This window comes from Juglans microcarpa x Juglans regia, chromosome 4S (assembly GCF_004785595.1).
Source record: "Juglans microcarpa x Juglans regia isolate MS1-56 chromosome 4S, Jm3101_v1.0, whole genome shotgun sequence".
Taxonomy (NCBI): Eukaryota; Viridiplantae; Streptophyta; class Magnoliopsida; order Fagales; family Juglandaceae; genus Juglans; species Juglans microcarpa x Juglans regia.
In genome coordinates this window covers 15,058,264-15,081,413 of record NC_054601.1, presented here as the reverse complement: position 1 = coordinate 15,081,413, position 23,150 = coordinate 15,058,264, and the positions used below count along the sequence as shown (strand labels likewise).

Below are 23,150 nucleotides of genomic sequence, written 5' to 3'. Positions count from 1 at the left end.
ATAAAATAAAATAGTAATAACAATACTATCACCAATGGCTCTGATACCAAAGGCGTATATCCCAGGTGTAATATAATAAGGTATTAATAGAATAATAATGTATTTTCGTTTTTTATTGGAATAATTGTTATAAACTCTTTTTCCCTTTTTGTGTCTTCTTGAGGGGCTAATAAAGGAGTGTAACCAAATTGTTCACAAAAAGTATCTAATTCTTTTCTAGCAAACTTATTTTCTTTCTCCATTTGCTTTTTTAATATTAAATCATTGCACATAGTTACAGCTCCCAACTCCTTTGAGAATTAATCTCCTTGTAAGTATTATATTTTTAATGAAGAAGTTTATTTCATATCTCTTTTCTTTAATTTTTATTTCCTCATGCATATGGTCGGTTATACCACCTGCCTACTTTGCTATCATGCATATGGCCGGTCTTACCGCCTTTAATTCTTATTAATACATTATTATTCTATTAATAATAAGATATATTTAATAGAATAATAAAATAAATACATTTTTGTCCATTATTAGTATAATAAAATAAATATATTTAATTATAAATATATTAATATAATAACCGTTCAAACAGATATTTATCCAGTTCGAACGAGACGCCACTGCCATTATAGACGTAGTTCGAATACAATTCCACAAAACTCTCTCATTCGAACCAGCAACCGCCAAGAGCCTCCGAGTTTGCCCCTTATTTCCGCCGCGAAAACCGCCACTCAACCGCCGTAGCAACCCCACATTTAAACTTGTAAGAGGTATGTGTCAACTCTCCACCTCTATTGTTTAATTTTTTGCACAAATGGGTTGTGTTTGTGGGTATGGATTTTGAATCTGAAATCCACCCATTTTGGTGTATCCCGTAGAAATAACATCAAAATAATAGGTAGAAATGATTGGGCTTTACTCCTTAATCATTTATACCGATTAAAACAAATGATAACATCTAGATAGGAAGTTTTTCAGTTCGGGGCTCAGTCAACTCAGCCATGGCTGTTTGGCTTCTTTCCATTCGAACTAACTATAGTCTGTTCGAACGCTTATTGCCAAACAGAATTATTTCTGTTCGAACAACATAAATTCGTTCGAATGAACAAATTTTATCGGTTCGAATGAACAGAACAATCCATTCGAATAGATTTGACTAGTTCGAATAGAATATGTCACGTTCGAACGAATTATTTCAATTCATTTCATAATACTATAATTGTTCAATAATATAATTTAAATATTATGTTTAATTATATTCTTACATTCCTTATGGTTAAACAGTATATCAATGGCATCCAGCAGAAGAAAACGTGCGAGATATCAGCCCAGCCAAAGTAGTGGAGCAGCTGATGCTCAGGAGACTAGGCCGATACTTGTCGAGCATCCAGTCATTTTGTCTGACTTCTCCGATCTTTCATGGGAGGACGGAGCATACAGTCCATCTTCACCGAACGGAGATAGATACCGATCTGTGAGCAGCTGGGGACTGCATATCTAGAGGTGGTAGGTGAGTTCTACCATCATGGGAGAACTTAGTACTGATGCTCTGTTCTACACCCTATCGGTTTGGGGAGTGAGTATTAATTTCTCTCCCCGTATTATTGCTAAGTTCCTTGACATCCTGCACGTGACCGACGCATATCTTGCAGCAGCTACATGGGGACCAGCGGCTGTACCATCTGATTCCGACACACCGGCCACATCCTCTACGCTAGCCCCGAATGTAGATTTGGATACTAGTTCGGATGGAAGTGAGAATGAGGATCTACCTGATGATGGTCTCACAAATGATCAGGTGCGTCAGCTAGTGCGAGACCCATCGGCTCCTCCATATGTTGGGAGCAAGGTCATTCGACAGAACGATCGTATAGTATTTTTTAGAATGCTTAATTTGATTGTTGGCTATAACATCGATCCGAAAAAATACAAGACTGATTTCGGGATCGATCGAACAATATTTTTGTTGCGGATAGCACAGGGGGATCCCATTGATCTGGCATTGTATTTATTCCTCCGCATTCAATTGGAGTCACGATTTTCCAGTGGAGGTAGTGTACCATTTGCACTGCTGATATCTAACCTCCTAATCCGATCGGGGGTTACAGTGTCCGCCACTAAGCGGAAGTCGCCACAGATGGAGCCCCTTAGCAAGATCACATTCGGCAAGAGCAATGGTCACTTGCGGAAGGCTGCACCAGAACAACCTAGTGATCCTCCCACAGATCCAGCTTCTAGTAGTGATGCTGCTGTTGAGAGACAGCCTCCTGGAGCTACTTTGGATTAGGTACGAGCTCTGTTTGTGGAGTTAGTTGAGCCCATCATGGAGAAGCTTAGGGCTCTGGAAGGATCTATTAAAATGTTGCAAGAGGATGTGATCTACTAAGGACTCAATGATCGTTTTAGTTATTATTTTTCTTTTTTATGTTGTATTAAACACTATATATTTGAGATGTAATTAATGCATGGTTTTTATTTTTCCTGTTTACTACTTGGTTTATTTTTTTCATTTTACTTGTCGTTCATGATAATATAAAAAATGATACTATCTTTAAAGTTATATTTATATAAATTTAACATAAAAGAAATCACTATAAAGTTTTGAAGTTAATTACATAAAATTAATTTATGAATTTATAAATATTTTAACTCACTGCAAATCATAATATATAATATATACATATTTTTATATTTTGAAAATGATAACAAATTAATGGGAAAAATATATGCATAAATCCATACTAATAAAAAAATTAATTGAAAAAATTTCTGTTCGAACAAATAAATTTAAGCTCGAACAGTTATTAACTTTCCGCGGGAAAAATAAATTAATTTCTCAGCCAATATTATTATTCGAACAGATTATATACTATTCAAACGAACAATAATTCCATATTCGAATCTATTTTGTTCCGTTCGAACGGTTTTCTTTTTTTGAGACGATTTTGTTCGTCACAAAATATCTTGTTCGAATGGATAGTTTTCCATTCGAACGAATTTCGTAGCTCAGGCATTTTTGGAGACAAAATGTAAATTTCGTCTCCAAAAATAACTTTTAGAGACGAAATTAAATTCATCCCTAACAAATTTTGTCCCTAAAAGTCAAATTTCTTGTAGTAAATTTCGTCTCCAAAAATACCTTTTAGAGACGAAATTAAATTCATCCCTAACAAATTTTGTCCCTGAAAATCAAATTTCTTGTAGTGTTTGGACGTCCACCAAATCTTGATAAAGCCCCTCTGTAATCCATCTTTCTCTTCAATCTAAGTAAATTTTTAGTTACTCTTCCAGCTGATCTCTTATCTCTAACTTCTTTCATTCTCTCCCCGTGAACCTTTTAGATTAAACTTTAAACAATTATTATTAATAAATAGAATATAATTCAATGACATGAAAAAGACTAGTAGAGAATCGCACGTACGCGGAATGCACTTGAAAAGAGAATTCCTAAAATCAAAAGAAAGCGTATCAGACGGTGCAATGTATTTGAAAAACTAGTGCTCATGGCATAGTAGTTGTGTTATTTTCAATAATTGTCTGCTTGACTTTGAAAGTCTTCCAATTAAGTCCACCAGCAAAAATTAAACGCATTTCATTTTTACATATAAGGTAACATTATTTCTGCAAGCACGAATGCAATTATTGTTGATATACTTTTATTCTAGACTTGTTGTTTGTGAAAGCAAGAAATCTTGTAAAACATCTAAAGACATACTGTTTGGAGCTTCCAAGCACACGATAATGGCATAAGTATTGATATGATATTCAGAGGCTCATCTATGAAGTAAATAATAAATAAAACGTATAAAATATAAATAAAATGAGAGACATAAATTTATGTGGTTCCGCATAAAAGCCTACATCCAATTTATGTGTTACCCCTGGTCACATGCGCGTGCGTTAATATTCTTCCTGTGACAGCAATAGGAATTCTCAACCTCTTTGTTGAGGTGCAAGTGTTAACCATGGTTGCATGTTTAGCAAGGCCCCAAGTGCTTGACTCTTACGCGGCCCTACTTTTAGTGCGAGTCCCGATCATATGTGCAATGCGTTAGCTTCAATCATCTGTTTTGAGGGCGCCCAACTGCTTGACTTTTGGGCGGCCCGACTACCTTGTGTTAGTGGTAGTCCTGGTTGCAAGCGCAGGCACTAACATTATCGCTGAGACAACTTTGTTGACGTGCAAATGTTATAACTTCTATCGCTTACGTATGTGTTAACCTTGGTTGCCTATTTTTCTAGTGCGTATGTGCTTGATTTCTTAGCAGCCCAGCAGGGACCCCGAATACTCGACTCTTTATGCTCTGTTCTCCTAAGAAGTTTTCACTAAAAACCAAACTAGTTAGTGTAAATGGACCAAACCACTTGTGTGTGAAGTGCAAACCTGAACCAAGTGGCATTATATTGTGCTCAAGTGTGGCTTGAGTACTCCATTGCCGGCAAGGGCTAGAGGTGGCTAAGTGAGGCTTGAGGTTGGCCCTACCTTGGTGACAATAAAGGTACGATGTACCTGAGCAAGCACTCGACGGCCACCCACAGTTGGTGCTCAATCTCAAGTGAGAAACAAAATTCAAAAAGTGAGTTTTGAGAGAGGCAAGCCCGGTTCATTTAGCTTGTTATTGTTGCTTTCAATTTTTGCTTGACGGAGATTAATCAATGTTAAGCCAGTACATCATTTTAATTTATAATTTTACTTTTGTGAAATCTCTTTATGGCTAAAGCATTTCTATTTTCTCATTAAAAAAATATATATAATTTCACATGTTAATGACACAAACATGGAACAAAATTGGAAGACTTTCAAGGTCAAGCTAGCATACCACTGTTGTAATACTTGTAATTATGCTTATGGAAATATCAATGCAATTGCTTAAGTGGGAAACTTCAAAGTTAAGCATATATACGTACCATTATTAATATACATGTAGAGTGAAAGAAGAGAGTGGCTCAAACCCTGTGACGAACGCTATACTCGACACCTCTTCGGGCAGTGCTTCTGTTGTGTACTAAATAGTGTATCTTCCTGCAATTGTAAGTACTCCAACATATCTTCCTGCTATTGTAAGTACTCCTATATTTTGCTCAATCAATTGATGTACCGGCATTCATTTTTGGCAGCAAAAATTCACCGAACTTCGCTTACATTTTTTGTCTTTTTTTTTTTCCCGTTTTTGTTGCTACATGTATCAGATTTGTGTTATCCGCTGTTCAACTCGATCATTATTGTGTGGGTGTCTCAGCTCATTATAGCAATCAATGAGAATTCCACTCCTTTCATGGCTTTTCTTCATGCCCATATGCTTACTTTCTATCAGCTTCTATGTTCCTATGGTTTGCGGCAAATGTCTTACCAATCAGAAAGCCTTGTTGCTCCAATTGAAGAATACCCTCATTTTTGACAGTGCTTCATCTACAAAACTGGTGCACTGGAACAAAAGCATCGATTGTTGCTCATGGGAAGGCGTGACCTGCAACAAGGGATGTGTTATTGGTCTCGACCTCAGCTATGACTCTATCTCATGTCCACTTGACAATTCAAGCAGCCTGTTCAAGCTTCGATATCTTCAAAATTTGAATTTAGCTGGCAACGACTTCAACAGTTCTGAGATTCCTTCAGAATTTAGTAAGTTGTCGAATTTGGTTTGTTTAAACCTTTCAAATGCCGGCTTTCAAGGACAAATTCCAATTACAATTTCGCATTTAAAAGGATTGGTTCGTCTCGATTTAAGTGCGGATGGGTACTACGGTGATGACTTTTTGTTGAAGCTTGAGAATCCAAATGTAACTATGCTTGTTCAAAACCTTTCGAAGCTTACGGAACTTTATCTCGATGGTGTGGATATATCAATGCAAGGGTATGAGTGGGGCCCAACATTATCATTTTCACTACCAAATCTAAGAGTGTTGAGCTTGTCAAATTGTAATCTGTCAGGGCCTTTTGATCCGTCCTTGGCGAATCTTGAATCCCTCTCTGTTATTGATATGAGCTATAATGAATTATCTGCTCCGATTCCTGATTTTTTTGCAGACTTCAGAAATTTGACAAACTTGATCTTCAGTGGCTCTTCGTTGAATGGAAAATTTCCAGAAAGGATCTTTCAAATTCCAACATTGCAAATGGTTGACCTGTCAGATAATGATCAACTTGAAGGTTTCTTGCCAGAATTTCCGTCGAATGGATCTCTTCAAACCCTAGTCCTTAGCAGAGCATTTTTTTCAAGGTCATTGCCATATTCGATTGGAAACCTCAAACTATTGTCTGAAGTTGATCTTTCTTTTTGCAATTTCAGTGGAGAAATCCCGAAGTCAATGGCAAATCTTACCAAATTGTTTCATTTGGACTTGTCGATGAATAGATTCATTGGACCAATTCCATCATTAAGCATGAGCAAGAATCTGAAAACAATAAACCTTGACAACAATGATTTAACAGGTCAGATTGCTTCCACTCGATGGGTAGATCTATTGAATTTGGAGACACTTGATTTGAGTTACAATTCACTAGAAGGGAGTATTCCAGTTTCTCTTTTTTCCCTTCCTTCATTGCAAGAATTACACCTTCAAAACAATCGATTTTCTGGCCAACTTGATGAATTTTCAACTTCTCCTCACCTATTGAGTCATCTTGATTTAAGTCACAACAACTTGGAAGGGCAAATTCCCATATCTGTGTTCAAACTACCTTCTCTTGGGCAGCTTGATCTTTCTTCGAATCACTTCAATGGCTCTTGGCAGTTTAGCATGACTCAAAAATTAAAGGATCTTACCTTTCTTGATCTTTCATACAATGATCTCTCAATTGAATATAGTGGAATTAATTTTTCACTATTCTCTTTTCCCCAGTTTTCAACTTTGAGATTGGCTTCTAACAAGTTGAAAAGATTTCCAGATTTCTTGCAAAACCAATCTGCCTTAAACATTCTGGACCTTTCAAATTGCCAAATTCATGGACAAATACCACACTGGATTTGGGAATTTACTACACTGAACCACTTAAATCTCTCCAGTAACTACTTGGTGACTCTAGAAAGACCTTTTCTTAATGTTTCTTTCACGAGGGTGGTGGATCTAAGCTCCAACAAACTCCAAGGGCCACTCCCGATTCTCCCATTTTTTGTTGAATACTTGGATTTATCCGCGAATAATTTCCACTCGAGCATACCAACTAGCATCATTAACTCCATGGTAAATATTCATTTCCTTTCCCTTTCGAGCAATAAACTTTATGGGAATATCCCCAAATCATTATGCAATGCTACAGGTCTTCGTGTTCTGGATTTATCTAACAATTTCTTGAGTGGCAAGGTGCCCCATTGCATATTTGAGATGAGCGAGACTGGACCGGTGTTATCTGAGGCAATTTTAGGGGTGCTGAATCTAAGAAAAAACAACCTCTCGGGCAAAATTCCTGATGCGTTTCAAACCAATTGTGGTTTGCAAACTTTAGATCTTAGTGAAAACCAATTAGAAGGAAAGTTTCCAAAATCTTTGGCCAAGTGCAAGTATTTGGAGTTCTTGGACATCGAGAATAACAACATTGAGGATGCTTTCCCATGTTACTTGAGGAATATATCCATGTTGCGTGTCCTTGTTTTCAAATCTAACAAGTTCCATGGACCCATTGATTGTCTAGAGTCTAATGCCACTTGGCCAATGCTTCAAATTATAAACTTAGCTTCAAACAATTTTAGTGGTAAGCTGACAGAAAGGTCCTTTGGCATCTTGAAGGCATTCATGGCAGATAGAGATAAGGCGGAATTAGAGCTCATTCATCAAGAGTTTCTGATCTTTTCCCTAGAGTATGGTTTTGATTATCAAGATAAGCTGAGAATTATTGCCAAAGGTCTATCCTTGAATTTGGTGAAGATCCTAACTATTTTCACCATCCTTGACCTTTCATGCAACAACTTTAACGGGCCTCTACCAAAGGAAATTGGAAACTTCAAATCACTATACGTCCTCAACTTGTCTCATAACGTTTTCACCGGAAATATTCCAAAACTTTTGGGAAAATTAAGTAACCTCGAGTCACTAGACTTGTCAGGCAATGAGCTTACTGGTGACATTCCTGTTGAACTCGCAGATGGTCTAATTTTCCTATCATTCCTCAATCTTTCATTCAATCAATTGTCGGGAAAAATTCCACAAATCAAGCAATTTGCTACATTCCCAAAATCTTCCTATAAAGGAAACATAGGATTATGTGGCTTTCCTTTAGAAGAACAATGCACAGGTGAAGGACCGGGATCGTCAACTCCACCATCTGAAGAATTTGACTCGAATTCTGGGATTGAAATTGACTGGAACTTCTTAAGTGTTGAATTGGGATTTGTTTTTGGTTTTGGGATTGCTATTGGGCCTCTTATGTTTTGGAAAAGGTGGAGGATGTGCTACTACAAACATGCTGATGAAATATTTTTTAAGATCTTCCCTCGGTTGTATATTACAATAGAAAACCATCAAAGACAAGCACGCATGAACCATAGACGAAGAGCTCACAGAAATCAAGGACGGAGGCATGAGTGATTTATCGCTTGATATATATGAGCCATGAGGAGTAATGTTGTCAGGTATGTCTTTTTTATGTTTCAACACAAGGAAAACAGAAAAAAGAAATCAATTACTCATGCAATTGTATATGAATATTGCTTTAAATGATATTTGCTGTTGTTGTCAAGCTAATTATGTTATTAAAATACTTTTGATGGTAGATTTGCAGGTGATTTACGGAAGGTGAGCAACGGGATTTGGAAGCTAGCATAAGTAACTAATGTTGTCGCTATTGTATTTTAGCGCTCCACTTTTTTACAATATGATTGGCAATAAATGGATATGCTTTAATATATAACTAGCTTTAAGTTTTAATTTCTGTTACGTCTTTTGTTTTAGGAAAATAAAAACAAAAAAAACATACATTGTCTATTGGACTTTTGTCCATAGAATGTGTCCTCTACTCCGTCTTAGACGGAATATGGGGTATGTTTTAATTCTGTCTGGGACAGAGTTGTGCTGTCTCTCAGGTAGTATGAAAGTGGTTTGCAACATGGACTACACCATGCCAGTCACAGTTATGTATTGCGGAGCCATTAATGTTGTAGTTGGTTTATAATAAATGTTTCAGGTCAAAGTTGTAAAGTTCATTATTAATGAATACAGTTTATTTTATAAAAAATTAACAGTAGTAAGGTTTATGCAATAGATGTTATCTAAGGGATATAAATATGTAATATCCAATTTGAGCTGTAATAGCTTAAGTAACATTTCGTGGAGTGCTATGAATAAATATTTCTTCATCATATAGATCATTTCATTTTCAATCATACTATCTACTGTGCAATATTTTAAGTGAATTTTAATTAGTTATTTTGATTGGAGATGGCAAATTTAAGATGCAATAGCCATTCAATATTTTAGTTGTTGATATGTATATTTAATTGCTATAAAGTATATCGAGGGCTTGAAAGTAGCAAGATTAAAGGGCTTGAGGAGGAACAAAAAGCACAAGAAGGAAGCTGGGCTTGACATAGAGTTCCCTGTAATGTTGCTTGATGTCCGGCCAGCCAAGATACTTGACATAGAGTTCGCCACACACTCGCGAGACGTCTATTAGATTTAGGGCTCGATCTCTATGTCAAAGGCTAGAGAGGATTCACTCGATACTCGCTCAAGACTTGATCCGGCAAGAATTAAGATTTAGGTTTGCTAGACACACGATATTTACATCTCGTCCGAGCAAACATTCCTCATGATGATTCAATTTTTTCTATATTCTGACTTTCAATAGAGTTTTACTTATGATTTGATTATGATTAGTATTTAGACACTTCGGGTTTGTTTTGCACAAACATATTGCTATTATTTCTAATTTACCCAAATTCTGAATTCTCCGGAGAAAGTACTTTTCCTCATTTCCGGTAATCTTTGCGCATGTTTGGTTAGTAGAATTTTGAGGAATTTTGAGGCCTTTCTTGAAAAAATTTAAATGTGTTTTTCATTTGGTTTTGTAAAAAGAGATAAGAAAATCCGAACAATTATTTTTAAACAAAAAAACATGCTTTGTATATATATTTGCAAAAGTGGATGAAAAGAGTTGAGAATTTGTTTAAATAATTTTTTTAGTTTTTATTTGACTTTTTCACAAAATTCTAAGCAAATGATTGGAACAAAAGTTGAAAAGCTACATGAATTGCTAAATACATGTTAGATGAACTGCATCTTTAATTATAAACGAGAGTATATAACTTTATGTTGCATGTCCCGATGTTTCAAACTCTAGTTAAATTCAAAGCGAAATTTAGAGACCTCACAATAAGTATGGTGTAATGTTTGGTTCTTTAAAAAAGAATGATAGGTTGAGTTACTCTAACCATAGTAAAAACTCGAAAATAAATCAATAAATACATCTTCTGTTAGCCAATCAAAAGCTAACATAGGGAATAATGAAACATAAAAGAAGTCTAAAAATCAAAATTTTGATTTATTTTAGGCCATGTGAAAAACCAGAACATTACTTGCGTAGGCGACCTAGTCAACGATGGACTCGGTATGCGTAGATGTGTGATGGTCACGTGGCATGTTTACTTCCCGTTTTGACTAATTTACCAAAAAAAATAATTTTTTTAAATTCTCCTAAAGAGAAGTATTTTATTTAGAAAAGAAAAATGCTTGAGAGCAGCCACTGTTTGCTGCATCAAAACTACACACATTACGTGTCAAAACGGGAGGCTCCCACCATTTTGCACACATTTTGAATGTTCATTTCGTCCCTTTCGTTCCTCTCCCTCCATCTCCCCGCGTTTACCTTTCTTCCTCCCTTCCTGTTTCTTTCTTCCTCTTCTCTCTTCTCGTTTCTTGCCTTTTTCTCCCCCCACCCCCCCCCCCGAGCACCCGAGAGAGACGGCGCTGTGATTTCCCGAGTTCCTCTGCACAGAACTGAGATTTTGAGTTTCTCCCTCGAAGCCCCGAGCTCCTCTACACTGCAATTTCGAGTTTGCAAGTGATCCTAACGATTTCTTCTTCTTCTTCTTCCTCTTCTTCTTCTTCTTCTCTGAGATTTCTTCTTCTTATTCTCTAAGATTTTTTCTTCTTCTCTAAAGTTTCTTCTTCTTCTCTGCGAGTTCGACACACTCAGATTGAAGTCCTCAATCCACCGACGTGAAGCCAATACACGTGGAGATTATTGGTGATCATTGAGATTATGCATTTATTAGATGCCTTTATACAGTGGCCGAAATTTTGAGAAAGAAATAGGTTGTATTCCCTCTCGTATTGACATTGCTCAACCTGTATAAAATATGACCCACTTGGGCGCACATAAATAAACTATGGGATGCCGTATGCTACCATAGTTATTTGCCAAAGGGAATATCTGATTCCAACAATCCCAAAAAAAAAAACTGAGTAAATATATTCAATTCTTGCACTTATGTATACATACAATTCGGCAAGAAGAACAAGCAAATTATACAAAGCTTTCACTAAACAGAGCTTTCATATGAATTGACTCCCCTATAGGTGTATCTAGATATATACCATCCATTCTCATTGGTATCAAATAAAACAGTGACAAAATTGCCTGCACTAAATCAGCAACTCTAGTGCATACCATAAGCAACAAATATTTGTTCATAATGCTATATGGACCATGCTGATGGCAAGATCGGCACATCTAGTGTTTGATTCTACTTTATCCGGTTTTGCATCCAAGTTGTTGGCCTTGGCTTCGAGATATTACTATTCTTAGGTTGGTACTTTCTACCACGGGCACAACCAACGGTCACATACACAGGCCTCCCATCATCATCTCTCCTAGTCCTCTGTGTCCGTACACCAAAACCTTCTTGCTTCGTATATTGCTTATAGTAGGCTGTAAGCTCCTTAACACTATCAAATTCCATAACGGATCTTGGTGCTTTAACTCGTGCCTCATCATCGTGGACAACAGTGGTACCCTCTAAATCTTCATTTATGTCGAAGAACATATCTAAAAATGAAAACATATAGATGGATTAGCATCAAAACAATTATAGTCATTATAATCAAGGCAAAACAAAATAGTAATACCATCGGAGTTAGGAAAACTTTCATCAGTTATTCGTGATGTACTTCTAAGATTTTGTTCAAATTCTACAGCAACTGGCATAGTTGACGGTGGGGGCGCTTCTTGCCTCAGGTCTTCCAGATTACTCGACGAATGGTAAGGCATATAATGTGGCATCTGCTCAAATAGGCACGTTGTTAGGAAAAATGGAATGACTCTAAACAAATTAACATCTTAATTTCTGGACTTTAAAAATTCAAATAAATAGACCTGAAATGAATCATCAAATGGGCTAAAGTCTACCGGATTACACGGCACACTCGGCAGAGGGTAGGGCATATTGACATCAAAAGGAGGCTGCAATTATGCAATTAGTTAGATTCATGAGCACGTCAAACAAACTTTATTAAAAAAAAAAAAAAAAAAAAAGAAAAAAAAAAGACATCAACCTGTCTACTCATATAGTAGACATTTGGATTTCCACCTCTATTTTGAGGCATCATTAATGACTGTGAAGTCGACGTCGAAGGCCTATGTGGCATTCCATCTTCCTCTTCCCCCATCACACTAAGACTAAGAATGTCTTCCGAAACTTTATAGGCAAAGAAAATGATGGCAAAAGAAGAAAATGGGAGATTAAACACATTCATACGTAATGCAAAATCTGAAAATATAAGCACTTAAAAGGACAAAGAATTACCATAAAAAAAATCTATAAAATATCTATTTGTTACCTGTAGTTGTTAATGGATTTCAAAAGCAATAAAAAGCAACACAACTGATTTTTATAGGTACACAAAAAGAATTACAACAAACTACATTAGAAAAACCTAAATGAAATCATCTACAGGTCCCTAGTCAAGCATAGTTGAGCATTCTATTTAAAAAACACATGATTGATTTGCAGTATTGTTTATATCATTAACATATTTATTTACAAATCTCTACTAAAACAAACAAGTTCCAATCATGTCTTCAAAACCCAAGTTGGTAAAAAACAATAGTTTACAAACCCTATTTTTCTGGAAATAACACTTATTTTCTCCATGCCCTAAGCCACAATACCCATCTCAGAAAACACAAAAATGAAATCTTTATGTACACATGAAGAACATAATAGTATGGAAGGGAAAATGGTACAATATGTACCTAAGAAGCTGAGCAAAAAAACAGAGCACGTTGTTGGAACTTCTCGCCGGTTTGATCCGTTGAATCAGCTCGCGTGGAATGGTGGCGCTCGGCGGACATAGGAGCGTCACGGGGTTCGCCGCGAGGAAGCCGTCTTCAGGTGGCAGTGAGAAGACCTTTCCGACGCGGGTTGGTGGCGAGGAAGGAGGGTGGTTTTGCAGGATTCAAGACTGGTTTCCTTCGTTCAACGAGCTGGCAACGTTGGGCTGGGCTGGGCAGGCGGAGGAGCGCCGCTCGATTGCATTGATGAGAGAGACAACGTCGTCGAGAGGCGCTGGGTAGAGAATGCTAAAGCGGGTTGGTGTCGAGGGAGAAGGGTGGTCTTGCGGGATGATTTCAAATAGGGATGAAAACTGGAACTGATTTTCAAATGGAGTCAAAACGCTTGTTTTGATTCGAAAAAAAAAAAAAAAAAAAAAAAGCAAAAAAAAAAAAACAAAAGCAACCACGTAGTGGCTGCATTGTGTGCACTGCTACAGTGGATGTTATATAGAAGAACTCTTTAGAAAAATATTAATACATATATTTATGCATTTAGGTTTTTGTTGCAATCTAACCTCAAATCTAACAAAAAGATTATTTTTTTCTTAAAAATTTAAGATTTTGGCTTTAAATGTTTTCTAAAGTTAACAAATTAAATTATAGATTAAAAGACTTATAATCATGTGTAAATTTTGTTAAGACCTCTTCAAGAGTTTTCTTTTTCAATTTTATTTAATCTTTTTTACGCATGGCTTTTGTTCACTTTTTTCCAAGATTCCTTTTACATTTTTCCTTGTAATCAAAGTTCAGCATATAAGTTTTTTGCTATAGAATAAATGTGAGCCGTAAATCCCTATATCAATAAATATGATAATTAATAACTTTTAAGCATCTCTATTCATTTATATAATATATTTTCTTTTTTATGGAAAATTTATAAAAATAAAATATATTATTTTAATATTAACTGAAACCAATATAAATTCTTAGATCTATGGCTAAAAAAAAAAGAAGATTATGCCTCAAGGAGCTAATTTTATAGTTATGTTGTTGTATTTTAATTGCAACGCTTATGGCCTAGTTTGGGCCCAAATCAGGGTAGTGATGTATTTATTATTTGATTATTATTTTTTATCTACTTTTTATTACTATTCAATATTCTATCCTTATTTTTTCATTACTATTCATAAAATACTTGAAAATACTTCAGTATCCAAATGCAACCGCCTCAAGGATCAATTCTTATTGTTCCACGTGGGCTTTTGGAAGACCGTCAAAGTCAAGTAGTAGTAAATTACCATCATTATTCATTGATCTAAACAAGTGTAATCAAGTCTAAACAAAGTCAAGCGCGAACCATCATTCGTTGCCCTATTGCGCCAAATCGAAAGCAAAAGGACTAAAATGTAATGTTCTTTTTTCTTATGCTCATAAAAAAAATTAACGTTCTTCCATCTTGCTCTCTCGAGTCCATCAGTATTATTTTTAATTTCTCTAACTCATTCTTACGTGGGTGTTCTCTTATTACAGCCTCTAATGAGAATTCCACTCTTTTCATGTGCTCACTTTCCAATGTCTTGGCAATCAACAATGCTTGCTGCTCCAACTGAAGAATAGCCTCGTATTCGGCAATGCTTTATCTACAAAATTGGTGAATTGGAACCATAGTATTGATTGTTGCTCACGGGAAGGTGTAACTCGCGAAAAGGGACATGTTGCCGGTCTCAACCTAAGCAATGAGCCCATCTGGGGTCGACTCAACAATTCGAGCAGCATCTTTAGGCTTGTTCGATCGTAACCTTTCGGAGCTTGTTCAACTTGCCTGCATATATCAATGCAAGGATATGAGTGGGGCTCAACATTATCATTTTCACTACCAAATCTTATAGTACCGAGCTTGTCGAACTGTGATCTTTCAGGACCTCTTGATTCTTCCTTAGCGAATCTTGAATCTAATCTTGAATCTCTCTGTATTATATATTCATATGAGTGGAAACAGGAACTTTACCCAAAAGAATCTTCCAGATTCCGACATTGCAAATAGTTTGACTTGTCATTCAAGTACGAGCTTGGAGGTTTCTTGCCACAATTTACTTCAATTGGATCTCTTCAAACTCAGGATCTTAGTTGAACAAAATTTGCAAGGACATTACGATATTCTATTGGCAATCTCAAAATGCCTTCTGAAGTCAATTTTGGGTTTTGCAATTTTATTGGAGAAATTCTGAATTCAACTGTAAAATCTCACTGAATTGCTTTATTTGGACCTGTCATTCAACAAATTTGTTTAGCCAACTCCATCATTCAGCATGAGCAAGAGTCTAAACAATACTTTCACACCTCTATACATGAATAGAGTTACAAACACCTGATGGGAAGAACTTTTAGATTTGAAGGTTCTTGAATTGAGTAACAATTCACTAGAAGGGAGTATTCCAGTTTCCATTATTTCCCTTCCATCATTAATTGCAAAAACTCCAACTTCACAACAATCACTTTTCTGGACGACTTGATGAACTTTTAAAAGATCCTTCTCACCTACCAATGCTAGAGGTGCGCGATCTTTCTTTCAAGAACTTGAACGGTTCTTTGGAGCTTATTGCCATTCCAAAATCAAGCAAACTTCAAGTTATTGTTCTCTCACACAGCAATTTGTCAATCGAATGTAGTAGAACTAATTCTTTATTGACCTCTGGCAACCTCTATGAATTGAAATTGGCATCTAACAAGTTGAAAAGATTTACTGATTGCCTGATGAATGAAACACAAATAAGCACTCTAGACCTTTTAAACTAACAAAAGTCATGGAGACATACCCCTACTGGATGAGCAAATTTGTAGGACTTCAATTCTTAAATCTCTACAACAACTACTTGGTGACTCTAGAATGACTTTTTCTCAATCTTCCTTTTAATCTAGCTTCAAGATCTAAGCTCTAACCAGCTTGAAGGGCAACCCATGATTCTTCCAGTGGCGCTCCAATACTTGAATTTATTGAACAATAACCTCCACTCGATCATACTAGCTAGCATTTTTTCAAGTGTTTTTGTTGAGAGGTAGCTTAATTCCTGTGGAAAAATTACCTCTACAGATTATTCTCTCAAGCAGTGTCTCTGCCCCTTGAACGAAGCATCAGACAATGAGTTCGCTTATCAGTTACTCGACAGTCAACTCAAGTGGGATACTAAACTGAGAGTTCGCTCAACACCCTCTTGACAGTCAACTCAAGCGGGATGTCAACCCAAGAGTTCGCTCCACACTCAGCTCGAGCGAGCTCCAGCCCTAATGTTCGCTTGAGCAAATGTTTGTATTAAAGGCTCCATGTCGTTTCAATATAAATACAAATTGTTTTCATTGTATTTTCAATTTTTCACCTTTTGAGCAGCAGAATACTTACAGTGAGAGAGTGAGGTCCTCTTATGAGAATCACAAGAGTCTATTGGATGTATCAGGGCTTTGGGGTTGGGGATTTTGTTATTGATCTCTTGTACTCCACCTTTGTTGATAGTGAATTCATTGAGATTGACCCCATTAGTGGACGTATGCTCACATTGAGCCAAATCACTTAAATTTTGGTATTCTTTGTGTGATTGTTGATTTTTTTTTTTTTTTCTTTTGCTTCTGCTATTTCACTTTAACTTAGCCTTTGATAACCAGTTAATCCAAACAAACTAGTATCAAAGCAAGCCAGGCTCTATACGAGATCTTAAGGGATGGCTATGACAAAGTTTGAAATGGAGAAATTTGACGGTCAGAACAACTTTAATTTATGGTGTGTCAAGATAAAGGCTTTATTGCGACAACAAGGTTTGTCAAATGTATTTGGATGAGAAGGTGTCCGATGATTCCCCTACATTGTCAATAGAATAAGAAGATAAGGCATACAATACTATTCTGTTATCATTATCAAATGGAGTTTTGAGAGAGGTTGCTGATGAGGAGACCGCTTCTGGTCTTTGGACTAAACTTGAGAGCCTGTATATGAAGAAATCTCTCACCAGCTATTTGTATCTAAAGTAACGAATATATACGCTCAAAATGGAGGAAGATAATCCTATCTCTGAACACTTAGATGAATTTAATAACATTATTATGGATATGAGGGATATTGACATTAAACTTGAAGATGAGGATCAAGCCTTAATTGTTTTGTGTTTGTTGTCCATGTCATTTGATAATTTTGTGAATACAATATTGAATGTTAGAAATACTATTTCCTTGACAGTTATGAAATCTACTTTGAATTCTAAAGGATTGAGAACCAAATTGAATTTGAGGGAGACGTATAATCAAGCTAGTGGTTTGCTTGTTAAGGGTTCCCCTAGTAAGGCTAGATACAGTGAGAGAGGTTTAGAGAAGAACAAGGGTAAATCTAGGGGCAGTTCACAATCAAAGTTTAACTAGAAAAATGTTAAATATCATTATTGTCATAAGTTTGGTCATTACAAGAATGATTGTCCCAAGAGGGAGTGGTTCACTTCCTATGAGCCAGTCAACGGTGGTTCCAATATGATGGAGAATGATATGGCTTGCAAAATTGTTGGGATTGATTTTGTTAGTATTAAGATGTTTGATTGGATTTTCTAACGTCCGACACATCTCAAATTTGAAGAAAAGTCTTATTTCTTTGAGCACCCTTGATTTTCTGGATTTTCGGTACATTGGTGAAGGTGGAGCTATTATAATCAGTAAGGGCTCAATGATTTTAATAAAATGAGATAAGATAGATGGTTTTTATTTCCTTCAGGGCAGTATAGTACAGATGCAGCTACAATGTCTGTTTTAAATGATTTAGACTTAGACATTACCTGTTTGTGGCACATGAGTTTGGGTCATATAAGTGAGAAGGGGATGTTTATTTTGAGTAAGAAGGGCTTGTTGTGGGATCAGAAGATAGGGAAACTTGAATTTTGTGAACATTGTATGTTTGGAAAACAGTTCAGGGTTCAATTTACTACAAGGGTTCACAAAATTAAAAATACTGTAGATTATATTCATTCTAATCTTTAAGCTCGATCTTCTGATTCATCGAAAGGTGGAGCTCAGTATTTGCTCACTTTTATTGATGATTACTCAAGAACAGTTTGGGTTTATTTTCTGAAATAAAAAAGCGATGTATTTGCTAACTTTAAATAGTGGAAGGCTTTGATTGAAAATCAGACAGGCAAGAAGATAAGGTGATTTCAAACTGACAATGGTATGGAATTTCGTGGAGGTGAGTTTGATGAATTCTGCAAAGATGAAGGTATTGTCATGCATCGCACAGTTAGACAGACTCCACATCAAAATAAAGTAGCTGAACGGATGAGTAGGACTCGCTTGGAGAGAGCCTGCAGTATAGTTTTGAATGCCAACTTGTTTAAAAATTTCTGAACTGAAGTAGTCAACACAATTTACTATTTGGTAAACCGCTCTCCAGCCACAGCCATTGGTTTGAAAACTCCAAATGAGGTATGGTCTTGTATTCCTGCTGATTATTCAAATTTGAAGGTTTTTTATTTGTCCTGCATATTTCATGTTAATGAAGGAAAGCTTAAGCCAAGGGCAAAGAAGGGCATATTTATTGGATATGCCAATGGGGTGAAAAGATTCAGGTAATGGTGTATTGATCCTAAATCACCCAAGTTTGGAATTAGCAAGGATGTGTTATTTGATGAACAATCCATGCTTGATCCTATAAATGAGTTTGCTCTGTCTACAGGTGAAAAGCAAGGTAACGTCAAGAAGGTGGAGCTGTAGGTTAAAGCTTCACAAGAAGTGCCATGTGGCAACCAAGATCATGTTGTTGCTGATAAGCATGATTCTGATTCTGATAGTGGCGTATAGGGTGAGCAAGACTATAATATAGCTACTAGTAGATAAAGAAGGCAGATCAGGTCACCTTAGAGATATGCTCATGCAGACATGGTGATGTATGCACTTACTATTGCAGAAAACATTGATAGTCAGGAGCCTTCCATTTATTCAAAAGCTGTTAAGAGTAAGGAGTCTACACAATGGTGCACAATAATGACTAAAGAGATTGAGTCTATTCACAATAACCAAATCTAGGATTTGGTTAACTTGCCGAAGAAGACAGGTTGCAAATGGGTCTACAAGAGAAAAGAAGAAATCCAGGGTGTTGTAAATGTAAGGTACAAGGCACGCTTAGTTGCAAATGGCTACAGTCAGAGAGAAGGTGTTAACTTCAATGAAGTTTTCTTTCCAGTAGTGAAACATAGCTCAATTCGTTCCTTTCCATGGTTGCTTTGTATGATCTAGAGCTGTAGCGGCTTGACGTTAAAATAGCTTTTCTGCATGATGAGCTTGAAGAAACCATTTACATGTAGCAGTCAAAGAGATTCATTGCTGAAGGTAAAGAAGATCATGTGTGCAGATTGAAGAAATCATTGTATTTTTTGAAGCGGTCTCCAAAGTAATGGTATAAGCATTTTGATTCTTTTATGATTGATCATGATTATTTGAGGAGTAGTTATGATAGTTGTGTTTATTATAGGCAGTTATCTGATGGGTTTTTCATTTATTTGCTACTTTATATTGATGATATGCTTATTGCTACTAAAGGCGTGTCGGATGTTAGCTTGTTAAAAATCCAACTCAATAATGAGTTTGAAATGAAAGATTTAGGTATTGCAAAGAAGATTTTGGGTATGGAGATCTACATAGATAGGAAAGTTGGAAAGTTATACTTGTCCCAGAGAAAGTACATTGAGAAAGTTCTTGAGAGATTTGGAATATCTAATTCCAAATCAATAAGTACACATTTTAAACTCTCGGCATCTCTATCTCCTCAGACAAACTAGGAGGAACAATTCATGACTAGTGTTCCATATTCCAGTGGAGTAGGCAGTATTATGTATGCAATGGTTTACACTCGTATAAATATTTCATGGGTAGTGAGTGTTGTTAGCAGGTACATGGCTAATCTGGGTAAGATTTGTTGGCAGGTTGTGAAATTGATACTCAGGTATTTGAGAGGGACTTCGAATTTTGGCTTTGTCTTTGACAGAGAAACTGACTCCAGTTCCAGGGTTGTTGGTTATGTTGATTCTGATTATACCGAGGACTTAGACAAGAGAAGAACATTGTAGGATATGTTTTCACTTTGCGTGGTTCTGCTACTACTTGGAAAGCAACATTTCGATCCACTATTGCTTTATCAACTATGGAAGCAAAATATATGGCAACAGCAGAGGTTGTCAAGGAAGTCATTTGGTTGAAAGGTCTGATCAGTGATTCGGGATTATAACAAGATGGAATTTCAGTGTTTTGTGATAGACAGAGTGCAATACATTTAACCAAAACTTAGATGTATCATGAGAGAACCAAGCACATTGTTGTCAGGTATCATTTTCTTTGGGAGGTTGTTATAAAGGGTGTAATAGAAATTTAGAATATTGCTACTACTAAGAATCCAACAGATATGATGAGAAAGTCAATTCCAGTGTACAAGTTCAAACTCTGTTTGGACTTGATTGGTGTTCGGGGTCTGTGATTCCCTTAGGGGATTTGGTGGAGGGGTTCGGTCTTTTGTTTGATGGATTTTGGTTAGGCTTGATGAAGTTCAAGCCAAGGTGGAGATTTGTTGAAAGGTGGCTTGATTCCAGTTGAAAAAGTGTCTCTACAAATTGTTCACTCGAGCGGTGTCTTTGCCTCTCGAGCGAAGCTTCAAATAGTGAGTTCGCTCATCAATTGCTCGACAATTAGCTCGAGCTGGACACAAACCATGAGTTCACTCGACAGTCAGCTCGAGCAAGATGTCAACGCGAGAGTTTGCTCGACACTCGCTTGACACTTAGCTTGGGCAAGCGCTAGCCCTACTATTCGCTCGATACTTAGCTTGAGCGAATGTTCATATTAAGGACATTGTGCCGTTTCATTATAAATACAAATTGTTTTCATCATATTTTCACTTTTTCACATTTTGAGCAGCAAAATACTTACAGTGAGAGAGTGAAGTCCTCTTGTGAGAATTCCAAGAGTTTATTGGGTGTATTGAGACTTTACGATTGATTTATTGTACTACACCTTTGTTAATAATGAATTCATTAATATCGATCCCGTCAGTGGATGTAGGCTCACATTGAGCCAAAGCACTTAAATCTTAGTGTTCTGTGTGTGATTGTTGATTTTTCTTTTGTTTGCTTCCACTATTTCACTCTAACTTAAACTTTGATAACTAGTTAATCCCAACAATTTTTACTCGGTTTGTCTCTCTTTCAAATAATAAACTTTTTGAGAGTATTCCTCAGGTAATATGCAATGCTAGAGGGCTTTGTGTTTTGGATATATCTAGAAATGTTTCGAGTGGCATGGTCCCCCAATACCTATTTAACATTAGGAGTGACATCGCGATGATGCCTTGTGATACCCTAGGGGTGGTAAATCTAAGCAGAAACAACCTCACATATACGTTTGCAACCGATTGTGGTTTCCAAGTTTAAGATCTTGGACATAACGAATTAAATGGTAAGTTACCAAAATCTTTGGCCAATAGCGAAAGTTTGCAGTTCTTGGATATTGGGAATAACAACATTGAGGATGCCTTCCCATGTTACTTTAAGGACATGTACATGGATGCTGCGTGTCCTTGTTTTGTGATCTAACAAGTTTTATGGTCCCATTGAATGCTTGGAGTCTAATCTCAAATGCTCCAAACTATAGAGCTCCAAACAATTTCAAAAGTGAGCTAACAAAATAGTCTCTTGACAATACAATAGATCATGTCGTTCTTTATCTTCAACCTTGTCATTGGTTGATGTGAAATATCTTAAGTTGCTTTCTATTTAAATAGTTGGCTTTGACTTACAAATTAAATCATTCAAAATATACCACATCAATTGATTTGATTGGGAATAGTAAATCAACATGACATTTACCATTGCTCTATTGGTAATGGAAAATGTTAAGCGTCTCGCTCCCAGCTCTTGTTGGGAGCTACCGCTTAGTATTTGTGTATTTTTTTATGTGTTTTTTTTTAGTTTTTTTTATATAGAATTTTTAACAATTTTTAATATTTTAAAAAAATAGAAAAATTCATAATATTATTAAAAAATACTTTCTTAATCATGAAGTAAAATAAAAAATTATTTTAATTTTATTTTAATTTTAATTTTTTATTTTACTTCGTGATTAAGGAAGTATTTTTTAATGATTTGTTTTTACTTTATGATTAAGAAAGTATTTTTTAATAATATTCTAAATTTATTTTATTTTTTTAAATATTTAAAAGTATTAAAAAATTTCTATAAAAAATAATTGAAAAAAAAACACATAAAAAAACACATACTAGAGCTAGCAGTAGCTCTAGCAGTACTCATCGGTAATACTACAATGTTTACGGTTGTTAATAATCGTTTTGTAGTTTGTTAGTCTGAGTTAATAACCTGTCACACAAGAGTAACCGTCTCCCCACCCCCTCTCTGCCACCAAGAAAAATATCAGACAAGAGAGCTCATATTTCAGGTTTCAGGATATGAGGAGTCACAAGTATCATCTTTATACAGGTACATGATTTTTAGGGTTCATCGGATTAAGAGACTTTTTTATTGAATTATTCAAAGTGCACTTGCGAAAAACTCTTCATCAAGGACCTGTGCACCTCCAAGTTTAGTCTGAACGCTATTCCTAGATGGGTGCCAATAAAAAATTAAAAAAAAAAAAAAACCTGTACATGATCTTTTGAGCATTGAGTATATTGGAATGAATGAAAAAAGAATATGGTTTGGAAATCAATTGCTCTGGTATCTTGAATAGGAATCGGCTTCATGCAAAGCTATATCCAAGTTTCGGTCACATGCTAGTGGAAGAGATGAAAATCTTGATAATGCTCTACTGGACCAAGGAATTGACAATACCCGATTGGGTTACTTTTATGATGACTAAGTAGGTTTATTAAAGGAATTTGGGTTGCTTTCTAACTCAAAACATCAGGGATGTTTTGGTG

At 36.1% G+C, this 23,150-nt stretch overlaps 1 protein-coding gene across 4 annotated transcripts; it reads left to right on the top strand.

Moving 5' to 3' along the window:
- Positions 1 to 4,905: 4,905 nt before the first annotated feature.
- Positions 4,906 to 9,567, top strand: LOC121261841 (receptor-like protein 7). 4 transcript variants are annotated; one of them, XM_041164241.1, is made up of 4 exons: positions 4,906 to 4,987; positions 5,041 to 5,055; positions 5,185 to 8,564; positions 8,714 to 9,567. In XM_041164241.1, the coding sequence occupies exon 3, from the start codon at positions 5,251 to 5,253 to the stop codon at positions 8,518 to 8,520; it is 3,270 nt and encodes a 1,089-aa protein (XP_041020175.1). In that variant the 5' UTR covers positions 4,906 to 4,987; positions 5,041 to 5,055; positions 5,185 to 5,250; the 3' UTR covers positions 8,521 to 8,564; positions 8,714 to 9,567. The 4 variants fall into 4 exon arrangements, with proteins under 4 accessions (XP_041020175.1, XP_041020172.1, XP_041020173.1 ...); XM_041164238.1 differs by having other exon boundaries at positions 8,706 to 9,567; XM_041164239.1 differs by having other exon boundaries at positions 4,923 to 5,055; positions 8,706 to 9,567.
- The last annotated feature ends 13,583 nt before the right edge of the window (positions 9,568 to 23,150 follow it).